The sequence below is a fragment of the Protopterus annectens genome, chromosome 14.part0 (assembly GCF_019279795.1).
Source record: "Protopterus annectens isolate FY-2018-M chromosome 14.part0, PAN1.0, whole genome shotgun sequence".
NCBI classification, from domain to species: Eukaryota; Metazoa; Chordata; order Ceratodontiformes; family Protopteridae; genus Protopterus; species Protopterus annectens.
In genome coordinates this window covers 70,005,217-70,019,784 of record NC_056748.1, presented here as the reverse complement: position 1 = coordinate 70,019,784, position 14,568 = coordinate 70,005,217, and the positions used below count along the sequence as shown (strand labels likewise).

Genomic DNA, 14,568 nt, shown 5'->3' with positions numbered 1-14,568 from the left:
CCCCACACCCCCAAACTTATATATATCAATTTTGAGATTGTTACATGTCAGAGAATAGAGAATATTCCAAGAAATGGCATCTCAAACTTAGTATATACAAGTCTGATCTTTTGGCCATTTAGTCTCTGTACTTCAGGACTCACTCTAGTGGGTCCCAACATTTCAAATGGTTATCCAATTTTTTTTTCACACATCCCAAATACATGCTATTAAGTGACATGTTAATCCTGTAAACTGCTTATAGATTTACCTGTGGTCTGTGTCTATGTGTGCATCCTGGGATGGAATTGCATCCCATCCAGAATTAGTTTTTTGCCTTTCATCAGCTCTTTTCTAGGACAGTCTCCAGCTCTCCATGGCCCTGCATAGGATAAAGTGGATACTGCAGACTGAATGAAGAAAAACAAGCTCTCTAGGCTAGGTTTGCTCATTATCACAACATCTTGCTGTCCTGGTCCTGTTAAAATGCCTATTAACTGGCAAAATAATCTGCATTTGTAAAAAAAAAAAAAAACACGAAACATTATTATTCTAGGTATGAAGAGTATACGTACTACAGTGCTACCGTTGTTCATGTTGTGTGTATCCTTGTGAGCATGTGCGCAGAAGTCCATGCAAGCAGTTACTCCTGAAAAAGGCCTTCCTTCATTCAAACCAAGTCGACAGTCTGAGCCAAGATGTTCTTTTGCAATCTACAAACAACACAACAAATAAAACATTAAAAGCTTGGCTCAGCTTTGTCTGTACAACTGACATTGAAATTATTTAATTAATTCAGTGTGATCCACTTACATAGATGTGGTGTGAATGTCTCACTCACACACTTGCGTGCACGCGCACACACACACACACACACACACACACACACAAATATAGCTACATATGAATATTAAAGCACACACAAAAGCTGAATTAAAATTTATTTTTTGTCACCAATATGTATATGTACACAAATGATTTATGTTACTTGGTCCCAGCATCATGAGCAACCACAAGTTCTAGCTAAGATATTTTATGGTGCTTACTACAGGTAAAGGAAGTGCAAAATCAGCAATACAAAACAGCACTTTTACCCTTTAGACATCATTCTGTTGATTTTTCTGGACCAAATTTATAAACTTCTTACAAAAGTAGCAGCACTCTTTTTCATGGCAGCTTCTAGCATACTGCCTCCTTTACAGTTTTCAGTGAGTATACTGCTATCTGATTTCCCCTGCCACATTTTTCACACATATTCTGTATTGTCTGATACTTGGCAACACAATGTTTTTAGCAAATAATCTTAATTCAATGTTAGAATTAAGAAAAAAAGAAGTTACGTACTCACCATAACATTCGATGTTTGTAGTCCATCTCGCCCTTCATTCTTACATATGGGTTCGGAGACAGTCCTCGGCTCCGACTCGACCTATTACAAAGCTCAAAGTCTCTTAGTTGTCTCGTGGCTAGGTAGGAATCCCATAGTGCACAAGTACAATCCCCAGATCTTGTTTGCTGCTAAACTATAGATAGACAAAAACTAAGACAATCCAGAAAAAAACAACAATAATGAAAGGTCTCCATCCTATCAAGGTAGCACTATCCTGTCTCCAGATCCTTTCAGGATGGGGGTAGGTGGGTGGGTTCATAAGAATGAAGGGCGAGATGAACTACAAACATGGAATGTTATGGTGAGTACATAACTTCTTTATGTTCTGTAGTCCTGTCTCGCCTTCATTCTTACATATGGAACAGTATCCCTAGCACCTTATTCCTGGGTGGCTCACGGGAAAATACTCCTGAGTACTGTGGAACCAAAGGAGGCTCTATCCCTTGAGATCAGGTCCAATGTGTAATGAGTAATAGAGGTATGAGGGGTAGCCCAAGTCGCTGCTGCACAAATACTGTCAATTGGAGCTCTGGCTTGGAAGGCAGCAGATGTAGACTGGAATCGTGTAGCCTTAATCTTGAACGGTAGAGTCTTTCCATTGGTGGAGTAAATGAAGAAAATACAGCTTGAGATCCAATTTGACAGAGTCATTTTAGAGACTGGTAAACCTAGTCTAGAATCTGAAAAGGATACGAACAATTGGTCTGACTTTCTGAGTTCCTTAGTCCTGTGGAGGTAGAACCGTAACCGCTGTGAACATCTTATTGATGCAATTTGTATTCTGCTGCGTTAGAAAGATTGGGGAAAAACACAGGTAATTCTATAGTTTGGTTCAAATTAGAGTGAGAGCAAACTTTAGTGATAAAGGAAGGATTTGTATGAAGAGAAACTCTGTCTTTGTGGAAAATCAAGTAAGGAGGCTTTATAGACAGTGCTTGTAACTGATACTCGTCTAGCTGATGTGATGGTTACTAGAAATAGTCTTCCAAGACAGAAATTTCAGTAGGCACGAATGAGCAGGTTCAAAAGGCGGTGAAGTTAACTTGGACTGGACAAAGTTCAGATCCCAGGAAGCTACTGGTTCCTGAAAGGGAGGTCTCAGCAAGGTAGCACCTTTAAGGAAGGTTTTACACATTCTGTGTGACACCAGGTTAGACTCATGTTGACCCAAAAGAAAATTAGATATCGCTGCCAATTGAACCGTAATTGTGGCAGCAGCACACCCCTGATGGAAGAGTTCAGATAAGAATTCTAAAACTATTGGGATGGATGCAGTGTAAGGATCTACATTCCTTTCTTCAGCCCAGATGGAAAACCTTCTCCATTTGCTAGTGTATAACTTCCTAGTAGGAGGTTTATGCGAAGACGTGAGGATGTGGGTCACAGCAGGTGAAAAATCATGAAGCCTGACTAGGGATGGAATTGGAGCAGCCACGCTCTCAATTTGAGGATGTGGAGGCAGGAGTGAAGGGAGCCTGACATGTGTGCCAAGAGGTCTGGCACTGGGTCCAGAGTCCATGAATAGTCTAGTAGATGAGGCTCGAGAAAGGGGAACCAAATCTGATGAGGCCAGTAAGGAGTGATGAGAATCATTTTGCTTCCCAACAGCTTTGCTTTCTGAATCACTTTGGAAATGAGAGGAAAGCGAGGGAAAGCATAAAGGAGTCCCAGGGGCCAGTTGTGAACAAGTGCATCTCTTGGTGACTCCCCCGGAGGGGGGATAAGGGAAAAGTAGCTGCTGCATTTGGAGTTGATTGGACTGGCGAAGAGTTTGCAGCAAGGCCGTCCCCATTTGCGGAAGATCTGTTCTGCTATTTCCTGATTCAAAGACCACTCATGAGGCATCAAGATTGCCCTGCTGAGTTTGTCGGCTATCACATTGGTTGTCCCTGGGATGTGTATTGCCACCAGAAAGCGTTGGGAAGATATCGCCCACTTCCAAACATGAATAGTCTCTCGACAAAGGGGGTAAGATCTGGTTCCACCTTGTTTGTTGAGATACCATACCACTGACATGTTGTCTGATTGGATTGCTATCGTCCCTAGAGGAAGAGAGTCGTGAAGTGCTTACAACTCTAGAAGTACTGCCCTCATCTCTAGGACATTGATATGCAGGTGAGCCTTGTGATCTTGCCATGTGCCTTGGACAGTCCTGCCTAGATAAAGCCCCCCTGACCCTATCTGTGAGGCATCCGTGGTCACAGTAGCAACGGGTTGGTGAGGAAGGAATGGGGTACCTGTTGTTAGTTGGTTGGGTTGAATCCACCAACGGAGGTCCTTTTTGCAAGACTCTGTTATGAAGATGTGGTGAGATAGAGGCAGTTGTTGAAAGGACCACTGGGACAATAGAAGCCATTGGAGAATTTGCATATGTAATCTGGCGAGAGGGACTAACATTATGGTGGAGGCCATGGTCCCTAAGAGTTTTGGCACTGTCTTTGCCTTGACTTTCTGTAGAGGAAGTAGATGGAGAATTTTGTTATCTGAGGTTCTGCGCTCTTTCTGCAGGTAGACGAGCTAACATGGCGACTGTGGCTAAAAGTCACAAATTGAGAGGGCGATAAGCAGACTTTTCCCAATTTATTGTAATCCCCAATTGGGAACAAAGTTGGATAGTGGAATCTCTGGTTTGTAGGAGTAGAAGCCTGGTGGAGGGGGGCAGGAGTTAGTCGTCGAGATACGGAAACACTTCGAAACCTAGATGTCTCAGGTGAGCTGTCACTACCGTCATACATTTGGTGAACACCCTGGGGGCTGTGGTGAGACCAAAGGGCAGAGCACGAAATTGGTAATAACTGGCTCCCAGCCAGAAGCGTAAATGACTCCTCGATGCTTTGTCCATTTTTATATGGTAGTCCGCATCTTGGAGGTCTATGGAGCACATCCAATTGTCTTTCCCTAACAAAGGGAGTATAGACTGCAGTGTCACCATCCAGAACTTGGTCTTCTTTATGGATTTGTTTAGTTTGCTGAGGTCCAAGATGGGTCTCCAGTCCCCTGTACGTTTTGGCACTAAAAAGAATCTGGAGTAATATCCAAATCCTATCTGGTCTGCAGGGATGGTTTGGATGACTCTGAGCAACTTTTTCACTTCTACAGTGCTTAATCCCTGTGATTGGATGGAACCATCTGGGATGATCTTGGAAGTGTGAGGTGGAAGAAAAAAGGGTATGGAGTAACCTCTGGTGATTATTCTTTGTACCAATTTGTCTTGTGTGATGTTTAGCCAGGCTTCTGGATACAAAGAAATGCGACCCTCGACTGGATCCAGAGAAGCACAGCCAGGCCCCACATCAGGAGCGCTGACAGGGATGGCCTCGAAGCGAAATCGCGGCCTCCCTGGTTTTGCGGGCTGCCCCTGCCTCTAGGGCGACGTCTACCATTATCTCCTCCTCTGCCTCTAAAGGAGGAATCACCCTATGCATCTGGGAAAAATCTCTGGGACTTCTTGAACCACATCTTACCACCTCTCTGACCCTTAGGATATGGTCTAGAGGGGACGGTAAAATGTACTCCCACGGCAGAGAGAGTTTTCCCTTCTTGTTCGCACCTGGTGAGTGTATCTTTCACCTTAGGTCCAAACAACAAAGAACCGTCAAAGGGGGCATTGGTAAAGGTAGACTTGAATGGCTCAGCAAAATTACATAAGCGCATCCAGGAGTGTCTCCTAAGGGAAACTCCTGAAACCACTGCCCTGCTCGCTCTGTCGGCTGCATAAGAGATCAGCCTCATGGAGGAGTTCATGATGGAATTTAAGGTGGACAATTGAGCAGACACCTTCTCAGGGTCTCCCTCAGTAGATGTACCTTGAAGAGTATCTCCTAACTCCTTAAGTTCTCTTTGAAGCCTCGTAAAATGTGTTAGATAGTTCAGCAATCTGAGAGTGAAGGCCGCTGAAGAAAACATACGCTTCCCGTATCTGACCATCATTTGAGACTCCTTATTCGGTGGATGGACAGATGAAGTCTCCGCTAACTCCTTCTTAGTGGCCACCGCCACCACCATGGCATCTACAGGCATGCCCTTGGACAAAAACTCTTTCTCTTTTGGGGCAGACAGAAATTTATTGGGTCTTCTGGGAACTGGCTCCATGGCATCAGAAGTCTCCCACACCTTCCGACTAATGAGATCTAAAAGTTCATCAAAAGGTGGAGACACCCAAGAGGCTGAAGGTTGAGACCTGAAAGCCTTCAGGTACACTGATTCCTCATCAGAAGGGGTGACAGTGGGCCAGCCGCCTCTCTGCTTAAGGATCTCTAATGTGTCTACAAAGGAGACATCATCAGAGGACGACTTGGGGGACCCTTCTGACTCCTGGAGGTCAGTGTCAGAGGTAATGGACTCATCCTGGGAGTCTACATGCTTCCTCTTCCTCAGAAGGGTACTCTGGGAAGGTCTCGGAAGACTGAGGGCCACCAACTGGGGGCTCCTGAGGCTGCGGGTCTCTGCTGTCAAGAGACAGAGTAGACTCTGAGACAGAGGTCGGTGCCCGAGGGGGAAGAGCGTCAATACCCTTGTGTGGAGCTGATGAGCGAGACAGCACACTCCTCATCATCTCGAAAGCAGATCTCTCTGGCTCCAAAGACCACCTTGACTCCGAGGAAACAGAGGAAGTCATCGGCTCCAAAGCGACCAGCTCCGAGATGGATGTAGGGTCCGAGCACACACTAGCCAATGCACCGAGAGGGAGACTCGGAACCAAAGAGGTTCGGGTCTAAGTGTCCATGTTGGGGCTGACTGGTGAGCTTCAGCTCCTAGACACCATGGACAGTGCCGAAGGTGTCTGAATGGAATTCAGCTCCAAGACAGCCTTCAGGGGAGCTGGAACTGAGCGTTCCACAACAAGTGGCACCAAAAACCCCAGCTCCGAAGGCCCGACACAGCTTGGAGGAGGAACCACAACAGGGGGGATGGACTCAGGTGGCTCCAGAACCGACTGAGTCAGAGCCAACAACAATTTGGGCAAGGCAGGTGACTTCAGGAGTCTAATCACTACTCTCTCCACATCTTCCTCTGACAGGCTCCTTGAGGATCTGGATGACAGGGTAGGTGATCTGGATCTCTGCAGAATTGGAAATCTTAAGGTTGGGGCAGCCAGCAAGGGATCTCTGGACCGGCTCTGACGTAGTTTTTCAGTAGTCAGCTCCGAAATGCTTGGGGCCGACACTGACGTGCCAATATCAACAACCTCGACCGGCTCCGAGGACAGTGGAGCCGAGGAGGCAGAAGTCTTATCCAGTTTAGATTGTTTATGATGAGGTTTCGATACACTAGTCGGCACCAACTTAACCTTCTCTTTCTTGGAAGAATGTGATTTCAAAGAGGAACTCGCTAAGTCTTCCTCGAAGGAAGGCTTGAGGAGACCTTTCAAAATTAACTTGTTCATCCGCTCCTGGAGAACTCTGGAGCTGAAGGAATGGCAGAATAAACAAGTTTCCTGTAAATGAATGGCTCCAAGACAATATACACAATTACTACAGCCATCCGTAATTGACATATTCTGGGAGAACTTAATAATTTTTTTGAAACCCAAAGGTTTGCGGTCTTCAGACTCTTTAGACATGTTGACGAGCTAAGGAAGTAAGCAGGAACACACAAGCCGAACAAGGACTAAGTCCTCTAACTTAAATGGGCCTAGCCCCAACAAGCACACACACAAGGAAAGAAAGTAAAGAAGACTAGGTCCATTAACTTAAATGGGCCTAGCCCTGAGGAAAATACGAAATTACAAAGAAAAAGAAACTTCCAGGGTAGTGTCTCACGAAGACAAATATCAATCCAGTAGAAAAAAAACAAAGTGAGACACACCACGACAATTGAAGCTGACCTTTTATTCCAAATAAAATCAGTAAGCGCTTTCACGTCACTGGAGACACTTCTTCAGACTTTCAAACAACAGTAGTTAGAAGCCATTTAAATACTAAATCTAAAACTACAGCCCAATTAAACATCACTTCCAATTAAAAGCATTTATCACTTATTTAAAGCTATAGCATCAAAAATAACGGACTTTATTGTAGTCATATCAAAAGCACTATTAAAATATGGAAGTTATTTATAAAATGCACTTACATAAGCTGTATAAAGATATATATATATAAATATATATATATATATATTATATATATATATATATATATATATATATATATATATGTATATATATATTTATGTTAAAATAATGAGATAAACTCAGGTAGCTGTGTGTCTTAGACACTTATCTCAACTATACAACAAACATATATATGCAGACTAATAATCATTATAGACATTCTAAATGAAATATATCTAAAACTTATCTTATATGGTGCGAATAATACTCTAATGTACCAAAGCACGATCTGCCAGAAAGGGTTTCAGTGAAACCCTCTCATTCAAACCGTGACCTTGATCGACTTGCAGTCTGATGATCCATCTACCCTCTTGCCTTTCTGTGTAACTCTTAATGTTACCTAGCCGCTCTGTCTTGTAGACAGTTTCTAGCACCATAAATGTAAACCTATGAGTCATATCATTAGAACTGACATGTTTAGCTAGTGCGTTCGTCTCATCCATTCTATTAATGGCATAAATGTGCTCTCTAACTCATTCTCTAAGTGTCTTATTTGTTTTTCCAACATAAAAACATTTGTATTTTTGACACACTGCCAAATAGATAAGATTCCTAGATTTGCAGTCAGTGTAATGATTAACAGTATACTGTTGAAGAGTGTCTGGGTGAATAAACACATTACTGTTAGCCATATACAAACACTGAATGCAGCTACGACATGGAAAAGTTCCTTTCCTAACTGAGTCAGCACCTTTGTGTTTTCTATTTCCCTCATAACAGAGTATCCTCTTCAGGGACTTGGTATTCCTGTAGCTCATCCTGGGTGTGTCTCCTACTATGCCCCTGATCTTATCATTTAAACCAAGCATAGTCCAGTTCTTACTGATGATCTCCATGATCTTGTTATTATTGTTAGTATATGGAATAGTTACTCTAAATGTTTGCTGACGCCCTACATTTTTAAATTTTACTGCATTTCCATTGTTCTTCATAATATAAGGTTTTTCTGCCTGACATCTATCTAATCCATTCATGGCCTCTATGTTGAAAATCATTTTTCTGGGTTTCTAATTTATCTTTTAGTGTTTCATCTTTACTAGTGAGTCTTGAAATTCTTAATGTTTGGCCTTTAACTATATTTTTGTAAACATGTGTAGGGTGCATGCTTGTGCAGTGCAATAGGGCATTCCTCCTACACTCCTTTCTGAAGATCTCAGTGTGTATATCGTTCCCATCTTTTATCAATAGAACATCTAAAAATTCCATCTTATCCATAGACCATCTAGCTGTAAAGCGTAGAAAAATGATGGTACCATTAATATAGAAGATGAAATCTTCTAATGTTTCAATGGTGCCCCTCCAAAGTATAAAGACATCGTCTACAAAACGTTTAAAGTAAACTATGTTGTCTACATAATCCAACCATTCTAATATGTAAGTGTTTTCCCAATATGCCATAACAATGTTGGCATATGAGTTCGCACAAGGAGTTCCCATCGCTACTCCTTTTGTTTGTAGAAAATATACACCATTATACACAAATACATTGTTATTTAGGATCAAATCCATCAACATAGTGTATTTAATTATTTGGTCACTAGATACACCCTTGTCAATTAGAAATAACCTCATGTATTCTATCCCTACATCATTTGGAATACTTGTAAACAATGACGTAACGTCAAGTGTAACCATATAATCTTGTGCTGTTACTTCGTGTTCAGACAGAGTCTCCAAAAAGTGTTGAGTGTCTCTTAGAACTGAACAAGTGGAATCAGCTACAGGTCTTAACTGTTTTTCCATGTAAATGGAGATGGACTCCGTTAACCAGCCTTGACTAGACACAATAGGTCTTAGTGGAGGATTAATCAATGTCTTGTGTACTTTTGGTAGTCCCCTAAACATGGGTACTAGGGGATTCTCAATTAAAAATACTTGTACATATTCATATCAAACATATTACACATCAGCATGTCATAGAGGTCACTATGAACATTCTTAATGATTTTATCTAGTCGTGAGCCTGTTATCCTATGGTAAGTGTCTTGATCTGACAACATAGTGTCCATAGTTCTTTCATAATAGGTTCTACCTAGCACGACCACTGCCCCACCCTTATCTGCTGGGCGTATAACTATCTGTTCATTATTACATACTGATTGTAGGGCTTGCCTCTCTAATACACTTAAATTATAAAAATCTGGTTTAGACTTATTGTTACAAGTTTCAAAAACATTCAATAAATCTCTCTCTACAGCTTTTTCAACGGTTTCTAATAATGGATGTAACTGTGGTGAAAAAATCGAAGGTTTCCTAAACATATGTGCGGTTGCTGATATATTATTGTTATCGCTATTAGCATGATTCTCAGCAAACAACAGCCTCAAGTTAACATTATGTAGAAAACATTTCAGATCAACTATTACATCTGTTACATTCGTATTCTGCGAGGGGATAAATGACAACCCTCTGTCCAACACTTTAATTTCAAATTCTGTCAATACATACTCAGATAAATTTAAAGTCAAACTTTGGGTATTGGTCTCAATACCTTCTTTTGAAATTCGTGCCTCTCCCCCGAGGATTTGTGTTTCCTCCCTGAATAAGCAGGACTCCATGGTTGCTGCATTGCTGGTTTGTACAGTAGCGGGAAAGGAAAAGAAAAATTCCCCAAGGAGGTCGAGGCTGCTGTACCGGAAGATGGAAGTTTACTCCTGACCACATGTTCAATATTAGCAGAAGATGATACTGTGGTATTAATGTGTGCATTGGGTTTCCCCTTTGAATTCAATACTTTCTCTGCATGTAAAGGTCCGTTTTCTTTTTCAGCGTGTGATGTCATAAGATGAGGCGGAGCTATTTGCACTGATACATTGTGGGAGTAGACCAATGGCTGAGGCACACTTTCATGAGACATGGAGCAGGTCTCGGCCAAGAAAAGACCTTCCCCTTAGCAAAATCTAATGTATCTCTCTGTATTTTCTTCTTTTTAGCCTGCATCAGTGTGTTGTCAAGGGTAGTAAGTGTATTACTTAGTTCCAAAAGGAACTCACTCATTTCAACACTGAGGATTAAGGAAGCTAATTGCGCTTGTACTATATTAGCTTCATAACTCAGTCTGTTTTCATTGTCCACATAAGTGCTTATCAGTAATCGCATGTAGTTAAAACTCATCTTTATGTTTAATTTCTGCCAATTTGTCAACAGTTCAGGATATGTAGAGCCAAAAGTAGGCATTTTTCAGGATGTGGAGATCTTTCGGAATTATTTTGAAGCATATGCAAGCTTCCATATGCTTCCTTTGCCATTGCGTATGTTTCATTTTAGTCATTAAATTTTCAAGTTTCCTTGTAAGTTGTAAAACTTCAAGATTAACAGGTCTGTGGGAGCACTTTATGCATTTTTTGAAACCCAAAGGTTTGCGGTCTTTAGACTCTTTAGACATGCTGATGAGCTAAGGAAGTAAGCAGGAACACACAAGCAGAACGAGGACTAGGTCCTCTAACTTAAATGGGCCTAGCCCTAACAAGCACACACACAAGGAAAGAAAGTAAAGAGGACTAGGTCTTCTAACTTAAACGGACCTAGCTAGATAGGCTAAGTCATAGAAAAAGGCCAGAAACTAGTAGTAGGCAAGGAACTAGCAAACACACTGCACACAAGTTAAATTTCTAAATTTCTAAATTAGAAAATCAAGGCCCAAAAGATGGACCCGCAGAGAAAACTCTGTAATAATCAACAAACACTGCACACAATATAATAGTAAATATAAGCAAGAAAAAGGGTCCTAAAGACGGACCTAAAAAACCGAATTAGAAAACTAGCACACAGCATACCAAAACAGAGAACAACAAGGGCCAATGGCCAACCAGTTCTCAACAAACTAGCTAATTTAAATGTCAAAAACACTCCAAAAAGTCTGTAAACACTCCTAACACTACTAAACACTATCTAGAAAAAGATAATTAGCTATAGAAAAACAGTACAGTGATAATAATACAAAAAAGTTTTAAACTTAGCCACGGCCAAGCAAGAAGCACTTCTTTTCTTTTTTTAAAACAAGTTTATTGTTTTAACATATAAGAGAAATATCATAACAATTTTATACAAATAATTAAAAATAGGTATTATTATAATATTCAACAAAACAACTAAAGTATTTACAAAGACATCCACTACAATCAGATCAATTAATTAAACTAAAATACTGTGCTATTGAAATTAGAATTTTTTTAACAAATTTTGTAAATTATCCCATACAAATAAAATGTGATGTTTTTCTAGTTGTTCTCATTCTAATTGTGCTTATTTCCATATGACACATTATATTCATAACATTTTTAAATTCATTGAACGAAGGAGGTGTATCTGAAATCCAATTTCTAGTTATTATTTTCCTAGCCACTGCTAGGATAGACCATAACAAGGGAAGCTTAATCTTTTAACACATTGAGGTACAGGTGTGTTGAATAATATAAGAGACTTAGAAATAATGAAATTATCTGTAAAAGAGCCTGCAAAAATTCATTAATTGACTTCCAGTATTCTTTCAACTTCATACAGTCATAAAACATATGAGCCCAGTCAGCATTAATTTCTACATTACATCTCTTACATAGATTATCTTTATTATTAATTTTATTCATCATCAAAGGTGTATAAAAGATCTATGTAAAAATTTCCATGTATAAAGTCTCCAGACAATGGAAGATGTAGTTCTATAAGCAGATTCCAATATATATTGTTTATCTTGTTGAGTTGGTGGGTCCCCATTAATAGAGGTGAAATAATTCCAGTATGAATCTACATTGTAAAAGTTTCTTGTCTGATAATTTTATGTATATATGAAAGTTTACCTTTATCAGAAACTTTATGCTGTAAATTTATTATCAAGTAATCAATCAGTTTTGGAATAGATTCTTTAACTGTTATAGACATTAGATCTATTCTATCAATGAGATGTTGTCTAAAGATCTGAACCTCTAACCAGCAAGTTTCTCTTAGATCAAATTCTTGTTTTAAGAAATCTAGATTTTTAACTTTATTATCAGATATCAGCTGATACCAGTACTTTAGATTATTATCTATAGCTAAATGAGCTCCTTCAGAAGTAGATGACATAAGCATACCCTGAGTATAAATTATAGGAATACAATAAAATTCCATTCCCTATACTTAGGGTGCATGAATATAAAGTTACGATAACTAATAATAATATTTAATGGGTAACAGACCATATGTTTAGGTGTAATAGGTGAAGTACAAAATTCCTTTAGCAACCACAACATGGAGTTATTTATAATCATATTTTTATGTGTTAAGGAGATTTTCATGAAGTGCATACTAATTAGCTCCCAATAATCTTTCCATTTTGCGACATATGACCGATCTATTAATAAAGTAATAACTTTTATAATAGAAGAGATAATATATAAATTAAAGTCTAGAAAAGAAATACCCCCTTGAGACCAGCTATTAATATGTTTCTTTAATGCAATCCTAGGTCTATTAGGTGCCCATAAGAAATTTAACATTAGTGTATTCAGTTTCTTGATAGTTATTTTTGTAGGTGAAAGTATTATTGATTGTATTAAGTATAAAATCTTGGGGAATATTATCACTTTAATAATTGTAAGTCTCTCCTCCATAGTAAAAAACATATTATTCCAGGTATTAAAAAGATTTTGTATATTAAGAAAACAGGTATTATAGTTATTATATATAATAGATTTAATATCTTTAGATAGTATTATACCTAAATAAGTTATCTGACCTGAGTTGGGTACATATTTAGTAAAATCACTAATGAGAGTATTTTTTCGTGTATATATAGGTAGTATTTTAGTTTTTCTTCATTGAATATTAAACCAGAAATACTTTTAAAATTCATCATTTTATCAAATAAAGACTGCATAGAAGAATTAGATCCTGCTGATGTAATTAGAACATCATCTGCAAAAGTTGAATTTTTGATGTTGTATTTTCTTCTATTTCAAAACCCTCTATGTCAGTACTGTTTCTAATCAAATTAGCCCAAGGCTCCATTACTAAAGTGAATAATAGTGGAGAAAGTGGACATCCTTGCTTTGTACCTTTAAGAATGGGTATTTTTTTGTGAAACATATGTTCCTACCTTAATATAAGCCAGCGTTCCTTTGTATAAATGCTCAATTAAATTTACAAATGCATCAGAGAAATTTGTGCACTTCAGTAAGGTAAACAAATAGTCCCAACTTACTGAATCAAATGCTGAACCTATATCAAGACTAATAAGTGTTAAATCTTTCTTTTTCCTATTTGCAAAATCAATTAATGTTAAAGTTCTTCTTATATTATCAAAAGTATTTCTATTTACAATGAAGCCCGTCTGATCTATGTCTATAATGCCGGGATAATTGTCTTCAATCTATCAGCAAAAATACTCATAAACATTTTATAATCAACATTAAGTAATGAGATGGGTCGATATGAAGAACATCTAGTTGGATCTTTATTAGGTTTTAAAATTGGTGAAATAAATGTATATTGCCAAGATGAGGGGGGTTATTAACTCAGTTTGGGCCAGAATAAAAACCTTATGTATTAATGAATATGTAGTTTTAGAAAGGATTTTATATATCTCTGGTATAATACCACCATTACCCGGTGCTTTGTTTGATTTAAGCTTATTTATTTGTGTAATAACTTCTGTATATGAAATACTCTTGTCCAATAGTTTAATCTGTTGTTTATTAAGCTTTTATTCATGTTTGTGGTTATAAACTCCTTTATTTTATCTTTAGGTTCCATGTTAATGTTGTTATGGTTAATCTTGTGAAAGTGATTTCTAAATTCATCCAGTATTTCTGGTATACTAGAAACATTCTTCTTTTCCTTAGAGAAAAGATTTCTTTGATATGGTTTTGTTTATTCAATCTTTTGTTTTATTTTTAAGTCTATGTAAGTATTTGGGGCTTATTGAATAAGACAAAACTTGTATTTCTCTAAAGTTATTTTAACTTTATGAGTTAAAATTTCTTTGTATTTCTCATTTAGTTTGTTTATTTCTTCAATAACTTTCTTGTCCATAATATTTTCTTTATTATTATGTTTATAAGAGTGTAGTTTACTTTGAATATCTAACAATTCCTTATCCCAAGATTTCCTT

The 14,568-nt window shown here is 38.6% G+C and overlaps 1 protein-coding gene across 1 annotated transcript in view; it reads right to left on the bottom strand.

Annotated features, from left to right (window-relative positions):
* TET1 (tet methylcytosine dioxygenase 1) overlaps positions 1 to 14,568 on the bottom strand; it is a 1,437,723-nt gene that overhangs the window by 284,554 nt on the left and 1,138,601 nt on the right. The window contains exon 7 of the mRNA XM_044055524.1: positions 555 to 692. Coding sequence (XP_043911459.1) covers positions 555 to 692 — 138 coding nt within the window. The remainder of the gene's footprint in view (positions 1 to 554; positions 693 to 14,568) is intronic.